The 24,347-nt window shown below is 41.0% G+C and overlaps 1 protein-coding gene across 1 annotated transcript in view; it reads left to right on the forward strand.

Annotated features, from left to right (window-relative positions):
• The first annotated feature begins 3,872 nt into the window (after positions 1-3,872).
• The window catches only part of LOC116375781 (synaptotagmin-7-like), a 183,832-nt gene continuing 163,357 nt past the window's right edge, over positions 3,873-24,347 (forward strand). The window contains exon 1 of the mRNA XM_031832925.1: positions 3,873-4,163. Coding sequence (XP_031688785.1) covers positions 4,130-4,163 — 34 coding nt within the window. The 5' untranslated portion in view covers positions 3,873-4,129. The remainder of the gene's footprint in view (positions 4,164-24,347) is intronic.

Raw genomic sequence — 24,347 nt, forward strand, 5'->3', positions numbered from 1 at the left:
CCAAATCATTTGCATCTACAAAACTGCACGACTCATCTGGTTGAATTGTTAGCCTTGGTATAAACTAGAAAAATGACACGATCTAACCTTTTACTGCAGTGGGATAAATCAGGGTCACACAGAGCATTTCTTTTTAGTCTTAAACAAATCAACTTTGAAACAAAAGTATCCAACTCACACACATGGCTATGGGCTTAAACAAAGAAGACACCTGTACCATGCCAGATATAGAGCTGAATTACATGTAGAGTTTGCAACAAAAGTATCCAACTCACACACATGGCTATGGGCTTAAACAAAGAAGACACCTGTACCATGCCAGATATAGAGCTGAATTACATGTAGAGTTTGCAACAAAAGTATCCAACTCACACACATGGCTATGGGCTTAAACAAAGAAGACACCTGTACCATGCCAGATATAGAGCTGAATTACATGTAGAGTTTGCAACAAAAGTATCCAACTCACACACATGGCTATGGGCTTAAACAAAGAAGACACCTGTACCATGCCAGATATAGAGCTGAATTACATGTAGAGTTTGCAACAAAAGTATCCAACTCACACACATGGCTATGGGCTTAAACAAAGAAGACACCTGTACCATGCCAGATATAGAGCTGAATTACATGTAGAGTTTGCAACAAAAGTATCCAACTCACACACATGGCTATGGGCTTAAACAAAGAAGACACCTGTACCATGCCAGATATAGAGCTGAATTACATGTAGAGTTTGCAACAAAAGTATCCAACTCACACACATGGCTATGGGCTTAAACAAAGAAGACACCTGTACCATGCCAGATATAGAGCTGAATTACATGTAGAGTTTGCAACAAAAGTATCCAACTCACACACATGGCTATGGGCTTAAACAAAGAAGACACCTGTACCATGCCAGATATAGAGCTGAATTACATGTAGAGTTTGCAACAAAAGTATCCAACTCACACACATGGCTATGGGCTTAAACAAAGAAGACACCTATACCATGCCAGATATAGAGCTGAATTACATGTAGAGTTTGCAACAAAAGTATCCAACTCACACACATGGCTATGGGCTTAAACAAAGAAGACACCTATACCATGCCAGATATAGAGCTGAATTACATGTAGAGTTTGCAACCCAACATTAGACTTTATATGTATATGTATTTATATGTATCAGACTGAAAGATATCACAACGGTTAAACGCTCTGAAACACCAGATTTTCGGCAAAAAATAAATAAATAATAATAAGTTGATCAAATATGAAAAATATTCATAACATTCCATCCATGAGGCCGCCAGGTCATTTGACTACCAGAATTATGACATCAGCAAGCTACCTTGTCGGGCTTGTGAGATCAGCTCACTCCGCTGATGGCTGCACTGTACCTACGGCAGACGATGATCAGTAAACAGACTGAGACTGAATACCACTAAATACCACTAAAACACGACAGAGACTGAATACCACTAAATAACACTAAATAACACTAAATACCACTAAATAACACTAAATCACGACAGAGACTGAATACAACTAAATACCACTAAAACACGACAGAGACTGAATACCACTAAATACCACTAAATACCACTAAATACCACGAAATACCACTAAAACACGACAGAGACTGAATACCACTGAATACCACTAAATACCACTAAAACACGACAGAGACTGAATACCACTGAATACCACTAAATACCACTAAAACACGACAGAGACTGAATACCACTGAATACCACTAAATACCACTAAAACACGACTGAGACTGAATACCACTGAATACCACTAAATACCACTAAAACACGACAGAGACTGAATACCACTGAATACCACTAAATACCACTAAAACACGACAGAGACTGAATACCACTGAATACCACTAAAACACGACTGAGACTGAATATCACTGAATACCACTAAATACCACTAAAACACTACAGAGACTGAATACCACTGAATACCACTGAATACCACTAAAACACGACTGAGACTGAATACCACTGAATACCACTGAATAACACTAAATACCACTAAAACACGACTGAGACTGAATACCACTGAATACCACTAAAACACGACTGAGACTGAATACCACTAAATAACACTAAATAACACTAAATAACACTAAATACCACTAAATCACGACTGAGACTGAATACAACTAAATACCACTAAATACCACTAAATCACGACTGAGACTGAATACAACTAAATACCACTAAATACCACTAAAACACGACTGAGATTGAAAATAAAATAAACACTGGACACACAAACTGGACACACACACACTGGACACACACACACTGGACAAACACACTGGACACACATTTAGCAGATGCTCTGATCAGGACAGCTATATCAGTCCACTAATACAGGACTAGTAAAGGTCTGTTAATACAGGTCTAGTAATACAGGACTAGTAAAGGTCTGTTAATACAGGACTAGTAAAGGTCTGTTAATACAGGACTAGTAAAGGTATGTTAATACAGGACTAGTAAAGGTCTGTTAATACAGGACTAGTAATGGTCTGTTAATACAGGACTAGTAAAGGTCTGTTAATACAGGACTAGTAAAGGTCTGTTAATACAGGACTAGTAATACAGGACTAGTAAAGATCTGTTACTACAGGACTAGTAAAGGTCTGTTAATACAGGACTAGTAAAGGTCTGTTAATACAGGACTAGTAAAGGTCTGTTAATACAGGACTAGTAAAGGTCTGTTAATACAGGACTAGTAAAGGTCTGTTAATACAGGACTAGTAATACAGGACTAGTAAAGGTCTGTTAATACAGGACTAGTAAAGGTCTGTTAATACAGGACTAGTAAAGGTCTGTTAATACAGGACTAGTAAAGGTCTGTTAATACAGGACTAGTAAAGGTCTGTTAATACAGGACTAGTAAAGGTCTGTTAATACAGGACTAGTAATACAGGACTAGTAAAGGTCTGTTAATACAGGACTAGTAAAGGTCTGTTAATACAGGACTAGTAAAGGTCTGTTAATACAGGACTAGTAATACAGGACTAGTAAAGGTCTGTTACTACAGGACTAGTAAAGGCCCAGTGCACTACTTTGTAAAAATAAAATATATACAGTATATATATGTATTTTGCAAGAACCTCAGCACCCCCACTTCCTGCGGCTATGTTAGACTGCCTGCCGCTCTAGTTCTTCTCTATGCAATAGGCTACTCTACTACAAGTGGCTTATTACTTGCATTGGGAATGATATAAAATATTTTATCTAAATAACTGTGTCTCACCAATCTGATTTATTCATTGCAATACCTTGTAATAACAGTCGTCCTAGAGCAGCACAGAGACGTCAGAGAATCACACCTCCCTCAAGATTCCGGAAGTTGCCAAAATGTAAACATATACTTGAAAAAGCAAAAGATATCCAAACCCTTGCCTACTCCCTAAAACACGTGCTCCCTGGCTGACCTGCAGCACGTTGTGCGCCGAAATGATTAGGTTGTAGGTGAGGGGGACAACCTGTTCCCTATTATCGAGGACCCCACTTCAAAACAATAGTATTTTTTTTAATAACCTTTTAACGTTGCACAACCACACAATTGAACCATCACTTTAACCCATTATTAACACCTTGCTTTGTTGCCTATGATGTTTTTTGTTTTTTTACAATTGGAATAGCAGCCAGGAGCAGTGAAATTTGCTAAATACTAGATATATAATATCTACAAAGATTAAATTGTGTTAGAAGAAATCAAAGGCATAAGGAACCATTGGCGACCAGCATATGAGCGCATTCAGGCATGCTTCCATCCTGGCTTCCATCCCAAGACTCTTTCAGGACCACTCTTTTACTATACCCGCTGTTTCTTCTCTGAGCGTCACCGAGAGAAAGAAAGGAGAAAGAGAGAGAGAGAGAGAGAGGCTGACAAACTGACTACAGCTACCTGCTGGAAGCGAACGCACTGACTGGGAGGAGGATCGGATATTGAAACACGCACTATCAACCGAGCAACAAGACAATACAAACAGCTGCAACAAAACCCGCAATTAGAGAAGAGTTGTGTGTGTTTTCCAGACGGCAAAGAGGACTAATAATCATCATTACCATTGACCCAACGCCATCAGAAAACCCAGGAGTGAATATATAGCCATGTATTTGAATAGAGAAGAGAACAATAGCAAAGGTAAGAATATTTTAAGAATGTATCCACTCTTTGCGAGGAGCACTCCGTGCCTGACAGTTTCAAGGTGTGTATTTGGGTACGGGGAGACGAGGGTAATAACCCGCTCTGTTTTACGATACTGTTATGATAATCGCTGTTATGTGTTGGGGATAAGTTGAGGGTCATTGTCACGGACATCTGTAGGGCATCTTGTAGGCTACACATAACGATCCAGACTGATGTTAATGTGTGTCATTGTAGGGCTCTAGGTCACTCTTCTCATCATATCAGATATCATGTCAGCGTTATTTATAAACTAACCTTCCGTTTTGTCTTCAGTGCGATGATTTCCAAATGTAGGCTAGAATAAGCTACTTGTTGTTAGGCATAGATGGTCTGCCTGCCGACGGTTCGTGTCTTTTTGCTATTTTGACACCTATTCACTAGTAAAGGACAACCAAACACAAGGTCACAACAGCATCCACAACGATGACCAAGTGTATCTGTGGAAGAGGCTAGGATATCCTCTCTTCAGACGCCGACATTTGGCGGAAAAGCTACGCGTTATGGATTCGTTTATGAAAGAGAGAGGGGGGTGGGGGGTGGAAAGAAGGGAGCAATGTCTAGGTGAGGAAGAAGAGGAAGAAGAAGGGAAAGAAATAGGCATTTATTAGGAGTAATCTCTCCCACGTGTTTTGGAGGCGTAATGCGTGATTTGCGGGGTTTTCCAGTGTAATACTCCCTACTTGTGTCCCCCTATCTGGGTCGCGTTCATTCGCTCTGGGGCCGGGAGATAATTACCAGCACCACCTAGACGAGACCTGAAGGTCTGTAGTAGCCTAATAACACCTGCTGCTGCTGCTGGAGGAGGGAGACGGAAGGGGAGAAAGGAGGGGAGGGTGAAGGAAGGAGAGAAGGGAGGAGAGGGTGAGGGAAGGAGAGAAAGGAGGAGAGAGAGAAGGGGGAGGGTGAGGGAAGGAGAGAAAGCAGGAGAGAGAGAAAGGAGGGGAAGGTGAGGGAAGGAGAGAAAGGAGGGGAGGGTGAGGGAAGGAGAGAAAGGAGGAGAAAGGAGGGGAGGGTGAGGGAAGGAGAGAAAGGAGGAGGGTGAGGGAAGGAGAGAAAGGAGGGGAGGGTGAGGGAAGGAGAGAAAGGAGGAGGGTGAGGGAAGGAGAGAAAGGAGGGGAGGGTGAGGGAAGGAGAAAGTAGGAGAGAGAGAAAGGAGGGGAGGGTGAGGGAAGGAGAGAAAGGAGGAGAAAGGAGGGGAGGGTGAGGGAAGGAGAGAAAGGAGGGGAGGGTGAGGGAAGGAGAGAAAGGAGGAGAAAGGAGGGGAGGGTGAGGGAAGGAGAGAAAGGAGGAGGGTGAGGGAAGGAGAGAAAGGAGGAGAAAGGAGGGGAGGGTGAGGGAAGGAGAGAAAGGAGGAGAAAGGAGGGGAGGGTGAGGGAAGGAGAGAAAGGAGGAGAAAGGAGGGGAGGGTGAGGGAAGGAGAGAAAGGAGGGGAGGGTGAGGGAAGGAGAGAAAGGAGGAGGGTGAGGGAAGGAGAGAAAGGAGGAGGGTGAGGGAAGGAGAGAAAGTAGGAGGGGCGTTTTTTTTGTTCATTTCCTTTAGACGTTAGATAATGGTCTGGTGCGCTGTGTGACTGATAAGGCCACGATACAACTACCGGTCTATTTATTATGTGTGTGTGTGTGTGAGTGTGTGTGTGTTGTAATATCGAGTACAACAACAACTAGTCTACAGACTGAAGAAGCTTTTTTGGAAGGTGGAGTAGTAGACAGAAGGAGGTATTACGTCCCAGTATTAGAGTCGGAATATTCCACTACTGCTCAGCCCCGGCTGCACATGCACTGATTCGGGGCCTTTTTTCTCTCACGTGAGCGTGTGGACTTTGACTGGCAGGTTGTTAGTCTGTAATCCGGTAGCCCGGTACGGCCGCGTGCTCTCTGCTCTGGCTTTAAAATTCAACACGCGTCTCAAGGTGGAGGAGAGAGGAGGGGAGAGAGAGAGAGATGGAGAGGGAGGGAGAGAGTGATTGAGAGGGAGAGAGAGAGAGTACGGAGAGAGAGAGAGATTGACAGAGAGAGAGAGATTGAGAGGGAGAGAGAGACAGGGAGAAAGATGGAGAGAGGGAGATAGATTGAGAGGGAGAGAGAGAGATATGGAGAGGGAGAGAGGGTATGGAGAGACAGAGAGAGAGAGAGATTGAGAGGGAAAGAGAGAGGGAGAGAGAGACAGGGAGAGAGATATGGAGAGGGAGAGAGATTGAGAGGGAGAGAGAGATATGGAGAGGGAGAGAGATAGAGAAAGAGGAGGAGAGGGAAAGAGAGTTGTGTGGACCATATCGATGACTAGAAGAGAAGTGGCTGGAGGACAAACGACTTGATCATCTCTCTCTCTCTATTCAATTCAAAATGTTTTATTGTCTGTCCAGGAGGGGGGACAAGGCCTGGTGGACCTGGAGAGCAGGGTGACAGAGGTCTGACTCAATGAGGTGCAGAGAGGATACTGAACCTACTGTCTCTCTCTCTCTCTCTCTCTCTCTCTCTCTCTCTCTGTCCCTCTCTCTCTCTCCCTCTCCCTCTCTCTCTGTCCCTCTCTCTCTCTCTCTCTCTCTCTCTCTCTCTCTCTATGTCCCTCACTCTCTCTCTCTCTCTCTCTCTCTCTCTCTCTCTCTCTCTCTCTCTCTCTCTCTCTCTCTCTCTCTCTCACTCTCTCTCTCTCTCTCTCTCTCTCTCTCTCTCTCTCTCTCTCTCTGTCTCTCTGTCTCTCAATTCAATTCAATTCAAGGGGCTTTATTGGCATGGGAAACATATGTTAACATTGCCAAAGCAAGTAAAATAGATCATAAACAAAAGTGAAATAAATAATAAAAATGTACAGTAAACATTACTATTATTAGATATATATTATTACATTACTATTACATTACAGTAAACATTACACTCACAAAAGTTCCAAAATAATAAAGACATTTCAAATGTCATATTATGTCTATATGCAGTGTTGTAACGATGTACAAATAGTTAAAGTACAAAAGGGAAAATGAATTAACATAAATATAGGTTGTGTTTACAATGGTGTTTGTTCTTCACTGGTTGCCCTTTTCTCGTGGCAACAGGTCACAAATCTTGCTGCTGTGATGGAACACTGTGGTATTTCACCCAGTAGATATGGGTGTTTATCAAAATTGGATTTGTTTTTCGAATTCTTTGTGGGTCTGTGTAATCTGAGGGAAGTAGGTATTTCTAATATGGTCATACATTTGGCAAGAGGTCTCACTAACTCTCTCTCTCTCTCTCTCTACTGGGGAAATACATTCAGTCTGTTGTGTTGTTGTCCCTGCCTTCTTGCCCTTTGTGCTGTTGTCTGTGCCCAATAATGGTTGTACCATGTTTTGTGTTGCTACCATGTTGTGTTGCTACCATGTTATTTGTCACGATCGTCGTAAGAAGAGGACCAAAATGCAGGTGTTCATGATGATATTTTAATTAAAGAAAACACTGAACACTGAATACAAAACAATAAACAAATAATGACCGTGAAGAACTATATAAGAACTACACAAGCAACTAACATAGACAATCACCCACAACCCACAATGACAAAACAGGCTACCTAAATACAGTGCCTTGCGAAAGTATTCGGCCCCCTTGAACATTGCGACCTTTTGCCACATTTCAGGCTTCAAACATAAAGATATAAAACTGTATTTTTTTGTGAAGAATCAACAACAAGTGGGACACAATCATGAAGTGGAACGACATTTATTGGATATTTCAAACTTTTTTAACAAATCAAAAACGGAAAAATTGGGCGTGCAAAATTATTCACAAAAAAATACAGTTTTATATCTTTATGTTTGAAGCCTGAAATGTGGCAAAAGGTCGCAAAGTTCAAGGGGGCCGAATACTTTCGCAAGGCACTGTATGGTTCCCAATCAGAGACAACGACTAACACCTGCCTCTGATTGAGAACCATATCAGACCAAACACAGAAACAGACAAACTAGACATGTAACATAGAATGCCCACTCAGATCACACCCTGACCAAACAAAACATAGAAACATACAAAGCAAACTATGGTCAGGGTGTGACATTGTTGTCATGTTGTTTTGCTACCATGCTGTGTTGTCATGTGTTGCTGCCTTGCTATGTTGTTGTCTTTAGGTCTCTCTTTATGTAGTGTTGTGTTGTCTCTCTTGTCGTGATGTGTGTCTTGTCTTGTATTTATATATATTTTTGTATTATTTTTTATTATTATTATAAAAAAATTATCCCAGAACCCGTCCCTACAGGAGGCCTTTTGCCTCCTGTTGTGAATAAGAATTTGTTCTTAACTTACTTGCCTAGTTAAATGAAGGTTACCTACAATACATCCCGAATGGCAAACCATTCCCTGTATAGCAGTATGGACGCTGGTCAAATGTAGGCAAAAGGGTACCATTTGGGATGCAGGCCTGTCTGCCCGTTTGAAAATTGGCCTCAACTTTCAACTTAACTTCAGCTATAGAAATACTTTTTCCAAGGTTTGGCAGCTGTCCAGGATGGCAGTGCATTGGCAGAAATATTGAATTATATTTTTGTAAAGGTTATATAACCAGATGAGAAATTATTAGTTTTTCAGGGTTGTGAAGCTGTTTGGATAACACAATTGAATTATCTCTTGGCAAACACCTTCACACAAACAGATCCTGTGTGAGAAAAAAACTAAAACATTTATGACAAATATTACTAAACCTTGGAGAAGTGGGAGAACATCAGAAATACAATCTCTGACAAAGCTACGGCTATTCGCCCCCACAGTGACATGCAGTTTGTGTCAGTATTTCAGTCAACAATGTATCTATTATCATCAGTATTTCAGTCAACAAGGTATCTATTTTCATCAGTATTTCAGTCAACAAGGCATCTATTATCATCAGTATTTCAGTCAACAAGGTATCTATTGGTATCAGTATTTCAGTCAACAAGGTATCTATTATCATCAGTATTTCAGTCAACAAGGTATCTATTGGTATCAGTATTTCAGTAAACAAGGTATCTATTTTCATCAGTATTTCAGTCAACAAGGTATCTATTATCATCAGTATTTCAATCAACAAGGTATCTATTGGTATCAGTATTTCAGTCAACAAGGTATCTATTGGTATCCGTATTTCAGTCAACAAGGTATCTATTGGTATCAGTATTTCAGTCAACAAGGTATCTACTGGTATCTGTATTTCAGTCAACAAGGTATCTATTTTCATCAGAATTTCAGTCAACAAGGTATCTATTGGTATCAGTATTTCAGTAAACAAGGTATCTATTTTCATCAGTATTTCAGTCAACAAGGCATCTATTATCATCAGTATTTCAATCAACAAGGTATCTATTGGTATCAGTATTTCAGTCAACAAGGTATCTAATGGTATCAGTATTTCAGTCAACAAGGTATCTATTTTCATCAGTATTTCAGTCAACAAGGTATCTATTGGTATCAGTATTTCAGTCAACAAGGTATCTATTGGTATCATTATTTCAGTCAACAAGGTATCTATTGGTATCAGTATTTCAGTCAACAAGGTATCTACTTGCATCAGTATTTCAGTCAACAAGGTATCTATTTTCATCAGTATTTCAGTCAACAAGGTATCTATTGGTATCAGTATGTCAGTAAACAAGGTATCTATTGGTATCAGTATGTCAGTCAACAAGGTATCTATTATCATCAGTATTTCAGTCAATAAGGTATTTATTGGTATCAGTATTTCAGTCAACAAGGTATCTATTTTCATCAGTATTTCAGTCAACAAGGTATCTATTTTCATCAGTATTTCAGTCAACAAGGTATCTATTGGTATCAGTATTTCAGTCAACAAGGTATCTATTTGTATCAGTATTTCAGTCAATAAGGTATCTATTGGTATCAGTATTTCAGTCAACAAGGTATCTATTTTCATCAGTATTTCAGTCAACAAGGTATCTATTTTCATCAGTATTTCAGTCAACAAGGTATCTATTGGTATCAGTATTTCAGTCAACAAGGTATCTATTTGTATCAGTATTTCAGTCAATAAGGTATCTATTGGTATCAGTATTTCAGTCAACAAGGTATCTATTTTCATCAGTATTTCAGTCAACAAGGTATCTATTGGTATCAGTATTTCAGTCAACAAGGTATCTATTGGTATCAGTATTTCAGTCAACAAGGTATCTATTGGTATCAGTATTTCAGTCAACAAGGTATCTATTTTCATCAGTATTTCAGTAAACAAGGTATCTATTTGTATCAGTATTTCAGTCAATAAGGTATCTATTGGTATCAGTATTTCAGTCAACAAGGTATCTATTTTCATCAGTATTTCAGTCAACAAGGTATCTATTTTCATCAGTATTTCAGTCAACAAGGTATCTATTGGTATCAGTATTTCAGTCAACAAGGTATCTATTGGTATCAGTATTTCAGTCAACAAGGTATCTATTTTCATCCGTATTTCAGTCAACAAGGTATCTATTGGTATCAGTATTCCAGTCAATAAGGTATCTATTATCATCAGTATTTCAGTCAACAAGGTATCTATTTTCATCAGTATTTCAGTCAACAAGGTATCTATTGGTATCAGTATTTCAGTCAACAAGGTATCTATTGGTATCAGTATATCAGTCAACAAGGTATCTATTTTCATCCGTATTTCAGTCAACAAGGTATCTATTGGTATCAGTATTTCAGTCAACAAGGTATCTATTGGTATCAGTATTTCAGTCAACAAGGTATCTATTATCATCAGTATTTCAGTCAATAAGGTATCTATTGGTATCAGTATTTCAGTCAACAAGGTATCTATTGGTATCAGTATTTCAGTCAACAAGTTATCTATTTTCATCAGTATTTCAGTCAACAAGGTATCTATTGGTATCAGTATTTCAGTCAACAAGGTATATATTTGTATCAGTATTTCAGTCAATAAGGTATCTATTGGTATCAGTATTTCAGTCAACAAGGTATCTATTGGTATCAGTATTTCAGTCAATAAGGTATCTATTGGTATCAGTATTTCAGTCAACAAGGTATCTATTGGTATCAGTATTTCAGTCAACAAGGTATCTATTGGTGTCAGTCTTGGCCTCTTGGCCCTAACCCTTACCTGTCCTCTTGGCCCTAACCCTTGCCTGTTGTCTTGGCCCTAACCCTTGCCTGTCCTCATGGCCCTAACCCTACCTGTCCTCTTGGCCCTAACCCTTGCCTGTCCTCTTGGCCCTAACCCTTGCCTGTCCTCTTGGCCCTAACCCTTGCCTGCCCTCTTGGCCCTATCTCTTGCCTGTCCTCTTCGCCCTAACCCTTTCCTGTCCTCTTGGCCCTAACCCTTACCTGTCCTCTTGGCCCTAACCCTTGCCTGTCCTCTTGGCCCTAACCCTTGCCTGTGCCCTTGGCCCTAACCCTTGCCTGTCCTCTTGGCCCTAACCCTTGCCTGTCCTCTTGGCCCTAACCCTTACCTGTCCTCTTCGCCCTAACCCTTGCCTGTCCTCTTGGCCCTAACCCTTGCCTGTCCTCTTGGCCCTAACCCTGCCTGTCCTCTTGGCCCTAACCCTTACCTGTCCTCTTCGCCCTAACCCTTGCCTGTCCTCTTGGCCCTAACCCTTGCCTGTCCTCTTGGCCCTAACCCTTACCTGTCCTCTTCGCCCTAACCCTTGCCTGTCCTCTTGGCCCTAACCCTTGCCTGTTTTCTTGGCCCTAACCCTTGCCTGTCTTCTTGGCCCTAACCCTTACCTGTCCTCTTTGACCTAACCCTTGTCTGCCCTCTTGCATATTGTCTGGTTAGGCATCAGCAGTGTGGTGATGGCTCGTCCTGACTTCCTCCAAATTGTTTGACCTTATAGATCTGCAAACATTAATGGGCCAATGGGGAAGATAGGGGTTAAATTTCAGTTTGGCGGTACACCATATTGCTTTGGTCCACCTAACATATCATCAAAACACACCTTCATATTCTATAGCTACAGTCCATGTTGACTCCTTCATTCTATAGCTACAGTCCATACCTGTTGACTCCTTCATTCTAGGGCTACAGTCCATACCTGTATGGATATAGCCCTAGATATGGTGTGAAGAGTAGCGTCGGCCAGAGAATGGGAGGGTTCATCACCTCTCTGTTATGGTTGCCCTGCCGGGGGAAATTGATGATGTCCTGCTCTTCATGGTTAATTCACTCATTTAGAATTGGAAATGATTTGTGGGATTGTTGCTGCTGTTGCTGCTGAGGCGTGGGTCTAATGTCCATGTCTGTTTGGAAGATGAATTGAGAGAGAGAGGGGGGGGGGGGTTGCGAAAGATGGCAAAGCTATGAATATGAGCTTTTTATTCAATCAGTGTACATGTCTGTGGATACAGAGCTTCTATCTGGGGGATTACTATAGATGTCTAAAGATGTCTTACTAATGCCCTGGGACCTATTAATGACTTATAGAAAAAGCCTTTACATACTGTATCAGCTTCTCTGGTCCAGAGCCATATATTTAGAGAGTTGGGCCATTGGTCACTCCAGACCGTATATTTAGAGAGTTGGGCCATTGGTCACTCCAGAGCCATATATTTAGAGAGTTGGGCCATTGGTCACTCCAGAGCCATATATTTAGAGAGTTGGGCCATTGGTCACTCCAGAGCCATACATTTAGAGAGTTGGGCCATTGGTCACTCCAGAGCCATATATTTAGAGAGTTGGGCCGTAGATCACTCCAGAGCCATATATTTAGAGAGTTGGGCCATTGGTCACTCCAGAGCCATATATTTAGAGAGTTGGGCCGTAGATCACTCCAGAGCCATATATTTAGAGAGTTGGGCCATTGGTCACTCCAGAACCATATATTTAGAGAGTTGGGCCATAGGTCACTCCAGAACCATATATTTAGAGAGTTGGGCCGTAGATCACTCCAGAGCCATATATTTAGAGAGTTGGGCCGTAGATCACTCCAGAGCCATATATTTAGAGAGTTGAGCCGTAGATCACTCCAGAGCCATATATTTAGAGAGTTGGGCCATTGGTCACTCCAGAGCCATATATTTAGAGAGTTGGGCCATAGGTCACTCCAGAGCCATATATTTAGAGAGTTGGGCCATTGGTCACTCCAGAACCATATATTTAGAGAGTTGGGCCATTGGTCACTCCAGAGCCATATATTTAGAGAGTTGGGCCATTGGTCACTCCAGAGCCATATATTTAGAGAGTTGGGCCATTGGTCACTCCAGAGCCATATATTTAGAGAGTTAGGCCAGTGGTCACTCCAGAACCATATATTTAGAGAGTTGGGCCATTGGTCACTTCAGACCGTATATTTAGAGAGTTAGGCTATAGGTCACTCCAGAACCATATATTTAGAGAGTTAGGCTATAGGTCACTCCAGACCGTATATTTAGAGAGTTGGGCCATTGGTCACTCCAGAACCATATATTTAGAGAGTTAGGCTATAGGTCACTCCAGAACCATATACTTAGAGAGTTAGGCCATTCGTCACTCCAGAACCATATATTTAGAGAGTTAGGCCATTGGTCACTCCAGAACCATATATTTAGAGAGTTGGGCCGTAGATCACTCCAGAGCCATATATTTAGAGAGTTAGGCCATTGGTCACTCCAGAACCATATATTTAGAGAGTTGGGCCATTGGTCACTCCAGAACCATATATTTAGAGAGTTAGGCAAACTTTTAGAATGTTGAAAAATGCAGAAATCTCATTGTCCAAACTCTCCAAAGGGTAATGCCATCTTGCAACCTTGGGACGTACAAACCCGAAACCTTTTGCATTTAACTTCAATAGTGTGATGTCAGATTTGGGATGTCCCACAGATCCCGTTTAGACTTTAACGCTCTTTAAATACATTACCAAATATATATTTAAACCAAGATAGACCACAGCCTGTTGTTTTCAATGGGAACAAACGAGTCGTAGTGGGCAGAACAAGCAAGGAGGTGGGCAGAGCCAATCACGAACTAGCAGTATCCTATTGGCCCATTCATGGGTGGCAGGGTAGCCTAGTGGTTAGAGCGTTGGACTAGTAACCGGAAGGTTGCAAGTTCAAACCCCTGAGCTGACAAGGTACAAATCTGACGTTCTGCCCCTGAACAGGCAGTTAACCCACTGTTCCTAGGCTGTCATTGAAAATAAGAATTTGTTCTTAACTGACTTGCCTAGTTACATAAAGGTAAATAAACATCTGCATATTTCCATTAGGGAACAGCTACTCTGTGAGGTGCGCTTGTGCAATAATTCAATTCACCTTTGCACTCCTTCAAAAACAATGTGATTTATTACAACTTTGGCAAATTGTAAAGTCTACAAAACTTAGTAGACTCTGTTCTTAACAGGTTCTAGACTCTGTTCTTAACAGGTTCTAGTTTTGGGAACAGAAAAAAATGTATTTGAGTTTAAATGTTTCATTGATGAGACAATGTGCAGAACGGTGAGTCAACATCCATCTCCTTCCGTCTTCTCCCACTTCCGGCCACTGGGCTTCCTCTCATTACCATATTTGGTTGTGAGTGGAAACGCCAAGCCGGATGCTTCACATTGCTTCCTCTCATTACCATATTTGGTAGTGAGGGGAAACGCCAAGCCTGATGCTTCACATTCATACGTCCGATTAAATATCTATCTCATTGTTGTGTCGGTGACATTACTCTGGGTCAGTCTACTTGACGACCACGCTGTAATTTACAGCCCCAGTTTATGTCTCCAGTCCTTAATCAATCAGAGTGACAAACGGTTAAACACTGGTTTATTCTTAAACTGTGGGGATGGCACCCTATTCCCCGATGTAGTGCACTACTTTAGACCAGAGCCCTGTGGGCCTTTGTCAAAAGTAGTGCACAATGGAAAAGAGTGCATTTAGGGACCTAGTCCCTAGTGGAAGGATACAGAGAGAGAAAGGGCAATAAATACAGTCCCTAGTGGAAGGATACAGAGAGAGAAAGGGCAATAAATACAGTCCCTAGTGGAAGGATACAGAGAGAGAAAGGGCAATAAATACAGTCCCTAGTGGAAGGATACAGAGAGAGAAAGGGCAATAAATACAGTCCCTAGTGGAAGGATACAGAGAGAGAAAGGGCAATAAATACAGTCCCTAGTGGAAGGATACATAACTGGGGATTTGTGAGCAGACTAATCACATATTGAAATGGAAGATAACTGTGTAGAAAGAACGAGAGGAGTTTTTACTTCATACAGAGAAATAAAACGTGACTAAAACAAGACTATGTAGGAGAACTAATCCAGAGTGACTCACAGTCCAGTTACAGTTGAATGATTTACAGTACAGTGATTTACAGTACAGTGATTTACAGTACAGTGATTTACAATACAGTGATTTACAGTACAGTGATTTACAATACAGTGATTTACAGTACAGTGATTTACAGCACAGTGATTTACAGCACAGTGATTTACAGTAGTGTGATTCACAGCTCAGTGATTTACAGTACAGTGATTTACAGCACAGTAATTTACAGTACAGTGATTTACAGCACAGTGATTTACAGTACAGTGATTTACAGCACAGTGATTTACATTTCAGTGATTTACAGTACAATTATGTACAGCAGTGATTTACAGTAGAATGATGTACAGCACAGTGATTTACAGTTCAGTGATTTACAGCACAGTGATTTACAGTTCAGTGATTTACAGTACAGTGATTTACAGTTCAGTGATTTACAGTACAGTGATTTACAGCACAGTGATTTACAGTACAGTGATTTACAGTACAGTGATTGCGTATTGATTTACAGTACAGTAATTGCGTATTGATTTACAGTACAGTAATTGCGTATTGATTTACAGTACAGTAATTGCGTATTGATTTACAGTACGGTAATTGCGTATTGATTTACAGTACGGTAATTGCATATTGATTTACAGTACAGTAATTGCGTATTGATTTACAGTACAGTAATTGCGTATTGATTTATAGTACAGTAATTGCGTATTGATTTACAGTACAGTAATTGCGTATTGATTTACAGTACGGTAATTGCGTATTGATTTACAGTACAGTAATTGCGTATTGATTTACAGTACAGTGATTTACAGCACAGTGATTTACAGTACAGTGATTTACAGTACGGTAATTGCGTATTGATTTACAGTACAGTAATTGCGTATTGATTTACAGTACAGTAATTGCGTATTGATTTACAGTACAGTAATTGCGTATTGATTTACAGTACAGTGATTTACAGCACAGTGATTTACAGCACAGTGATTTACAGTACAGTGATTTACAGCACAGTGATTTACAATACAGTGATTTACAGTTCGGTGATTTACAATACAGTGATTTAAAGTACAGTGATTTACAGTTCAGTGATTTACAATACAGTGATTTACACTACAGTGATTTACAGCACAGTGATTTACAGTACAGTGATTTACAGTACAGTGATTTACAGCACAGTGATTTACAGTACAGTGATTTACAGTACAGTGATTTACAGCACAGTGATTTACAGTTCTGTGATTTACAGTACGGTAATTGCGTATTGATTTACAGTACAGTGATTTACAGTACAGTGATTTACAGTACAGTGATTTACAGTACGGTAATTGCGTATTGATTTACAGTACAGTGATTTACAGTACAGTGATTTACAGTACGGTAATTGCATATTGATTTACAGTACAGTGATTTACAGTACAGTGATTTACAGTACAGTGATTTACAGCACAGTGATTTACAGTACAGTGATTTACAGTACAGTAATTTACAGCACAGTGATTTACAGCACAGTGATTTACAGCACAGTGATTTACAGCACAGTGATTTACAGTACAGTGATTTACAGGACAGTGATTGACAGTGCAGTAATTGCGTATTGAACTAGAACCCCTTTTGGTTACTGGCCCAATGCATTAACCGTTTGGACACCTGCTGACCCTCCTCTTGGTTCCTCTTTGTTGTTGGCCCCTTAAAAAAATGTTTTTATATATTCATGAGAAATATAATTTATGATAAAACTGTCAATTAACTGAGAAATAAAAGGCTACAGGCAAAGCCTGTCGATCTACAAAGACAATATTTATATTTCAAGATTTTATAAATTTCCTTGTCTTCAGTCTAATATAGTGTTTACCTACAGGATGATGATGGTCAATCCCATCAGGCTGTGTAGTGAGAGGTCTCTTCACTATCAATCCCAACATGCTGTGTAGTGAGAGGTCTCTTCACTGTCAATCCCATCAGGCTGTGTAGTGAGAGGTCTCTTCACTGTCAATCCCATCAGGCTGTGTAGTGAGAGGTCTCTTCACTGTCAATCCCATCAGGCTGTGTAGTGAGAGGTCTCTTCACTATCAATCCCAACATGCTGTGTAGTGAGAGGTCCCTTCACTATCAATCCCATCAGGCTGTGTAGTGAGAGGTCTCTTCACTGTCAATCCCATCAGGCTGTGTAGTGAGAGGTCTCTTCACTATCAATCCCATCAGGCTGTGTAGTGAGAGGTCTCTTCACTGTCAATCCCATCAGGCTGTGTAGTGAGAGGTCTCTTCCCTGTCAATCCCAACATGCTGTGTAGTGAGAGGTCTCTTCACTGTCAATCCCAACATGCTGTGTAGTGAGAGGCTTAACCATTCTGCCTGGATGACATCCTCTCAAGCATGGGGCTGATATAGTTATTATATGATGTGCTGCTTCTCTCTGTCTCTCTCTCTCTCCGTGTGTGTGTCTCTCTCCTCTCTCTATCTCAATATAGCTCCCTCTCTCTTTCTCTCTCTCACTCTTTCTCTGTCTCTCTCTCTCATCTCTCTTTCTCTCTCTCTCACCTCTCTTTCTCTCTCTCTCTCTCTCTCTCTCTCTCTCTCTCTCTCTCTCTCTCTCTCTCTCTCTCTCTCTCTCTCTCTCTCACCTCTCTTTCTCTCTCTCTCTCACCTCTCTTTCTCTCTCTCACCTCTCTTTCTCTCTCTCACCTCTCTCTTCCCTCTCTCTCTTCCCTCCCCTTTCTCTCTCTCTCTCTCTCTCTCTTCCCTCTCTCTCTTCCCTCCCCTTTCTCTCTCTCTCTCTCTCTTCCCTCCCCTTTCTCTCTTGCTCTCTCACTTTCCCTCTCCCACTCTCCCACTCTCTCTCTCTCTCTCTCTCTCTGCTTCAACTCTTCTCACTGTATCAGCTGACAGAGAGGAGAGATGAGGGGGAGGTATTTATCTCACTTGTCATTGCTCTGACATTTTCTTCTGTCCCTTTCTCTTCCGGGAAGTCGAAGTAGTAGGAGAGGTACTGTTGAAGAGGAGAGGAGGAGGAGAGGAGAGGGGTACTGTTGAAGAGGAGATGAGGAGGAGAGGAGAGAGGTACTGTTGAAGAGGAGAGGAGGAGGGGAGGAGAGAGGTACTGTTGAAGAGGAGATGAGGAGGAGAGGAGAGAGGTACTGTTGAAGAGGAGAGGAGGAGGAGAGGAGAGAGGTACTGTTGAAGAGGAGAGGAGGAGGAGAGGAGAGAGGTACTGTTGAAGAGGAGAGGAGGAGGAGGAGAGGAGAGCGGTACTGTTGAAGAGGAGATGAGGAGGAGAGGAGAGAGGTACTGTTGAAGTGGAGAGGAGGAGGAGGAGAGGCGAGAGGTACTGTTGAAGAGGAGAGGAGGAGGAGAGGAGAGAGGTACTGTTGAAGAGGAGGAGAGGAGAGAGGTACTGTTGAAGAGGAGAGGAGGAGGAGAGGAGAGAGGTACTGTTGAAGTGGAGAGGAGGAGGAGAGGAGTGAGGTACTGTTGAAGAGGAGAGGAGGAGGAGAGGAGAGAGGTACTGTTGAAGAGGAGAGGAGAGGGGTACTGTTGAAGAGGAGAGGAGAGAGGTACTGTTGAAGAGGAGAGGAGAGAGGTACTGTTGAAGAGGAGAGGAGAGAGGTACTGTTGAAAGCAGGAAGTAAGGAGGAGGAGAGGAGAAGGCTCTGAACGAGCCCTGGAGCACTAGCCTGTCAAGGTCACACAGAGGAGAGAAGGCCCTGAACGAGCCCTGGACTAGCCTGTCAAGGTCAAACAGAGGAAAGCAGGCCGGGCATGTGTGTATGTGTATTTTATATATACATATTATATATATACATGTATACAGCGCCTTGCAAAAGTATTCATCCCCCTTGGTTTTTTTTCATATTTTGTTGCATTACAACCTGTAATTTAAATAGATTTTTATGTGGATTTCATGTAATGGACATACATACACAAAATAGTCCAAATTGGTGAAGTGAAATGAAAAAAATATCTTCTTTCAAAAAATGTTTTAAACATTAAACGGAAAAGTGTTGCGTGTATGTATTCACCACCGTTGTTATGAAGCCCCTAAATAAGATCTGGTGCAACCAATTACCTTCAGAAGTCACATAATTAGTTAAATAAAGTCCACCTGTGTGTAATCTAAGTGTCACATGATCTCAGTATATATACACCTGTTCTGAAAGGCCCCAGAGTCTGCAACACCACCAAGCAAGCGGCACCATGAGCTCTCCAAACAGGTCAGGGACAAAGTAGTGGAGAAGTACAGGTCAGGGTTGTGTTATAAAAAAAGATCAGAAACTTTGAACATCCCACAGAGCACCATTAAATACATTATTATTATATATTTTTTTAAATATGGCACAAAGAGACCAAAGATAACCCTGTACACAGCGGAGACTGGAGTATCTGTCCATAGGACCAGTTTAAGCCGTACACTCCACAGAGCTGGGCTTTACAGAAGAGTTTCCAGAAAAAAGCCATAAGCAAACACGTTTGGTGTTCTACAAAAGGCATGTGGGAGACTCCCCAAACATATGGAAGAAGATACTCTGGTCAGATGAAACACAAGTCTTGCTTTTTGGCCATCAAGGAAAATGCTATGTCTGGCGCCAACCCAACACCTCTCATCACCCCGAGAACATCATCCCCACAGTGAAGCATTGTGGTGGAAACAGCGGTGGGGATGTTTTTCAACGGCAGGGACTTTGAAACTAGTCAGAATTGAAGGAATGATAGATGGCGCTTGTTTCAGTCTTCCAGAGATTTGATACTGGGACAGAGGTTCACCTTCCAGCAGGACAATGACACTAAGCATACTGCTAAAGCAATACTCAAGTGGTTTTATGGGAATAATTTACATGTCTTGGAATGGCCCAGTCAAAGCCCAGACCTCAATCCAATTGAGAATCTGTGGTATTACTTATAGATTGCTGTACACCAGCGGAACCCATCCAACTTGAAGGAGCTGGTGCAGTTTTGCTTCGAAGAATGTCAAATGTCAAAGTGGCTAGATGTGCCAAGCTTATAGAGACATACCCCAAGAGACTTGCAGCTGTAATTGCAGCAAAAGGTGGATCTACAAAGTATTGACTTAGGGGGGTGAATAGTTATGCACGCTCCATTTTTTTTTTTTTGTATGTATGTATGTATGTATGTATGTATGTATTGTACAGTACTGTATGTTGATGTATGTATGTTATGTTATGTATGTATGTATGTATGTATGTTGTATGTATGGTTATGTAAGTATGTATGTATCATGTTAATGTATGTATTGTATGTATGTATGTATGTATGTATGTACAGTATATGTATGTATGTATGTATGTTATGTATGTACAGTATGTATGTATGTATGTATGATGTTATGTATGTTGTATGTCCAGTATGTATGTATGTATGTATGTATGTATGTATCGTACAGTATGTATGTATGTATGTATGTATGTATGTATGTTGGTATGTATAGTACAGTATGTATGTATGTATGTATGTATGTATGTATGTATGTATGTATGTATGTTACTGTATTATGTACTATGTACATATGTATGTATGTATCATATTATGTATGTATGTAGTATGTATGTATGTTATTGTATAGTATATATGTATGTATGTATGTATGTATGTATGTATGTATGTATGTATGTATGTATGTATGTATGTATGTATGTATGTATGTATGTATGTATATATGTATGTATGTATATATGTACAGTATGTATGTATGTATGTATGTATGTACAGTATGTATGTATGTATGTATGTATGTATGTATGTATGTATGTATGTATGTATGTATGTATGTATGTACAGTATGTATGTATGTATGTATGTATGTATGTATGTATGTATGTATGTATGTATGTATGTATGTACAGTATGTATGTATGTACAGTATATATGTATGTATGTATGTATGTACAGTAAGTATATATGTATGTATGTATGTATGCATGTATGTATGTATGTATGTATGTATGTATGTATGTATGTATGTATGTATGTACAGTATATATGTATGTATGTATGTATGTATGTATGTATGTATGTATGTATGTAGTATGTATGTATGTATGTATGTATGTATGTATGTATGTATGTATGTATGTATGTATGTATGCAGCTGCTGACAGAATCCACAAGCAATCAGTAAACTTTGATTAGGCAGCGTTGAGGTAGTGTTGTTGATTTATACTGCTGTCAGGTTACTGAGACCAAGTGTTGAGGTAGTGTTGTTGATTTATACTGCTGTCAGGTTACTGAGACCAAGTGTTGAGGTAGTGTTGTTGATTTATACTGCTGTCAGGTTACTGAGACCAAGTGTTGAGGTAGTGTTGTTGATTTATACTGCTGTCAGGTTACTGAGACCAAGTGTTGAGGTAGTGTTGTTGATTTATACTGCTGTCAGGTTACTGAGACCAAGTGTTGAGGTAGTGTTGTTGATTTATACTGCTGTCAGGTTACTGAGACCAAGTGTTGAGGTAGTGTTTGTTGATTTATACTGCTGTCAGGTTACTGAGACCAAGTGTTGAGGTAGTGTTGTTGATTTATACTGCTGTCAGGTTACTGAGACCAAGTGTTGAGGTAGTGTTGTTTGATTTATACTGCTGTCCAGGTTACTGAGACCAAAGTGTTGAGGCAGATGTTGTTGATTTATACTGCTGTGTTGAGGTGGTTTTGAACAGTCGATGGAGGTGTTATCTTACTGTTGAGGTGGTGTTGAACAGTCGATGGAGGTGTTATCTTACTGTTGAGGTGTGTTGAACAGTCGATGAGGTGTTATCTACTGTTGAGGTGGTTGTTGAACAGTCGATGGAGGTGTTATCTTAATGTTGAGGTGGTGTTGAACAGTCGCTGGAGTGTTGTCTTACTGTTGAGGTGGTTTGAACAGTCGATGGAGGTGTGTCTTACTGTTGAGGTGGTTTTGAACAGTCGATGGAGGTGTTGTCTTACTGTTGAGGTGGTTTTGAACAGTCGATGGAGGTGTTGTCTTACTGTTGAGGTGGTTTTGACCAGTCGATGGAGGTGTTGTCTTACTGTTGAGGTGGTGTTGAACAGTCGATGGAGGTGTTGTCTTACTGTTGAGGTGGTTTTGAACAGTCGATGGAGGTGTTATCTTACTGTTGAGGTGGTTTTGAACAGTCGATGGAGGTGTTATCTTACTGTTGAGGTGGTTTTGAACAGTCGATGGAGGTGTTATCTTACTGTTGAGGTGGTTTGAACAGTCGATGGAGGTGTTATCTTACTGTTGAGGTGGTTTTGAACAGTCGATGGAGGTGTTGTCTTACTGTTTGAGGTGGTTTGAACAGTCGATGGAGGTGTTGTCTTACTGTTGAGGTGGTTTTGAACAGTCGATGGAGGTGTTATCTTACTGTTGAGGTGGTTTTGAACAGTCGATGGAGGTGTTGTCTTACTGTTGAGGTGGTTTTGAACAGTCGATGGAGGTGTTGTCTTACTGTTGAGGTGGTGTTGAACAGTCGATGGAGGTGTTGTCTTACTGTTGAGGTGGTTTTGAACAGTCGATGGAGGTGTTGTCATACTGTTGAGGTGGTTTTGAACAGTCGATGGAGGGTTTATCTTACTGTTGAGGTGGTTATTGAACAGTCGATGGAGGTGTTATCTTACTGTTGAGGTGGTTTTGAACAGTCGATTGGAGGTGGTTGTCTTACTGTTGAGGTGGTTTTGAACAGTCGATGGAGGTGTTGTCTTACTGTTGAGGTGTTTTGAACAGTCGATGGAGTGTTGTCTTACTGTTGAGGTGGTTTTGAACAGTCGATGGAGGTGTTATCTTACTGTTTGAGTGGTTTTTGAACAGCGATGGAGGTGTTGTCTTACTGTTGAGGTGGTTTTGAACAGTCGATGGAGGTGTTGTCTTACTGTTGAGGTGGTTTTGAACAGTCGATGGAGGTGTTGTTTACTGTTGAGGTGGTTTTGAACAGTCGATGGAGGTGTATTCTTACTGTGAGGTGGTTTTGAACAGTCGATGGAGGTGTTGTCTTACTGTTGAGGTGGTTTTGAACAGCTGTTCACACCTGTACTTCTGGTTTCCAGGTTGGGGTCCTTTGTCTTTGTACAGAGAGGATAAATACAGCTGTTCACACCTGTACTCCTGGCTTCCAGGTTGGGGGTCTTTGTCTTTGTACAGAGAGGATAAATACAGCTGTTCACACCTGTACTCTGGCTTCCAGGTTGGGGTCTTTGTCTTTGTACAGAGAGGATAAATACAGCTGTTCACACCTGTACTCTGGTTTCCAGGTTGGGGTCTTTGTCTTTGTACAGAGAGGATAAATACAGCTGTTCACACCTGTACTCTGGCTTCCAGGTTGGGTCTTGTCTTTGTACAGAGAGGATAAATACAGCTGTTCACACCTGTACTCTGGCTTCCAGGTTGGGGGTCTTTGGTCTTTGTACAGAGAGGATAAATACATCTAGAAACACAACTATTCTCAATGATTTATTACTCTACCAGTCTTCTACTGGGAAGTTGACCTGTTTTGACTTTTATTAAACTTTATTTCCAATTATTGCCTGGCAGATTGTGGTGAGGTGTACATAGATTGTGAATTATAGATGTGAATATGTACTAAGACAGTATAGTCCCTAGTTTGGATCATAACTTCAGGATTTCAGTACAAAGTGAAATCCACTATAAATATTAGGATCCTGGTTGTGCAGCAGACTAAGTAGCCTTAATGGCTTGAAGATGGCAAGATCTCAGGTTCAAATATACCTGATCACCATTCTTTAAAAACGCTATAGCTATATTTAGGACAATACTGATATAAATAGTAATAAAATAAAATATAATTATGTAAGCTGATTGAACTGCCGTGAGAGAGAGAGAGAGAGAGGGAGAGAAGAGAGAGGAAGAGAGAGGAGAGAGAGAACAGAGGACAAGAAGAGGGAGAGAGAGAGAGAGGAGAGAGAGAGAGAGACAGAACGAGAGAGGAAGGAGAGAAGAGAAGGACAGAGAGAGAGG

This window comes from Oncorhynchus kisutch, linkage group LG10 (genome assembly GCF_002021735.2).
Source record: "Oncorhynchus kisutch isolate 150728-3 linkage group LG10, Okis_V2, whole genome shotgun sequence".
Classification (NCBI taxonomy): Eukaryota; Metazoa; Chordata; class Actinopteri; order Salmoniformes; family Salmonidae; genus Oncorhynchus; species Oncorhynchus kisutch.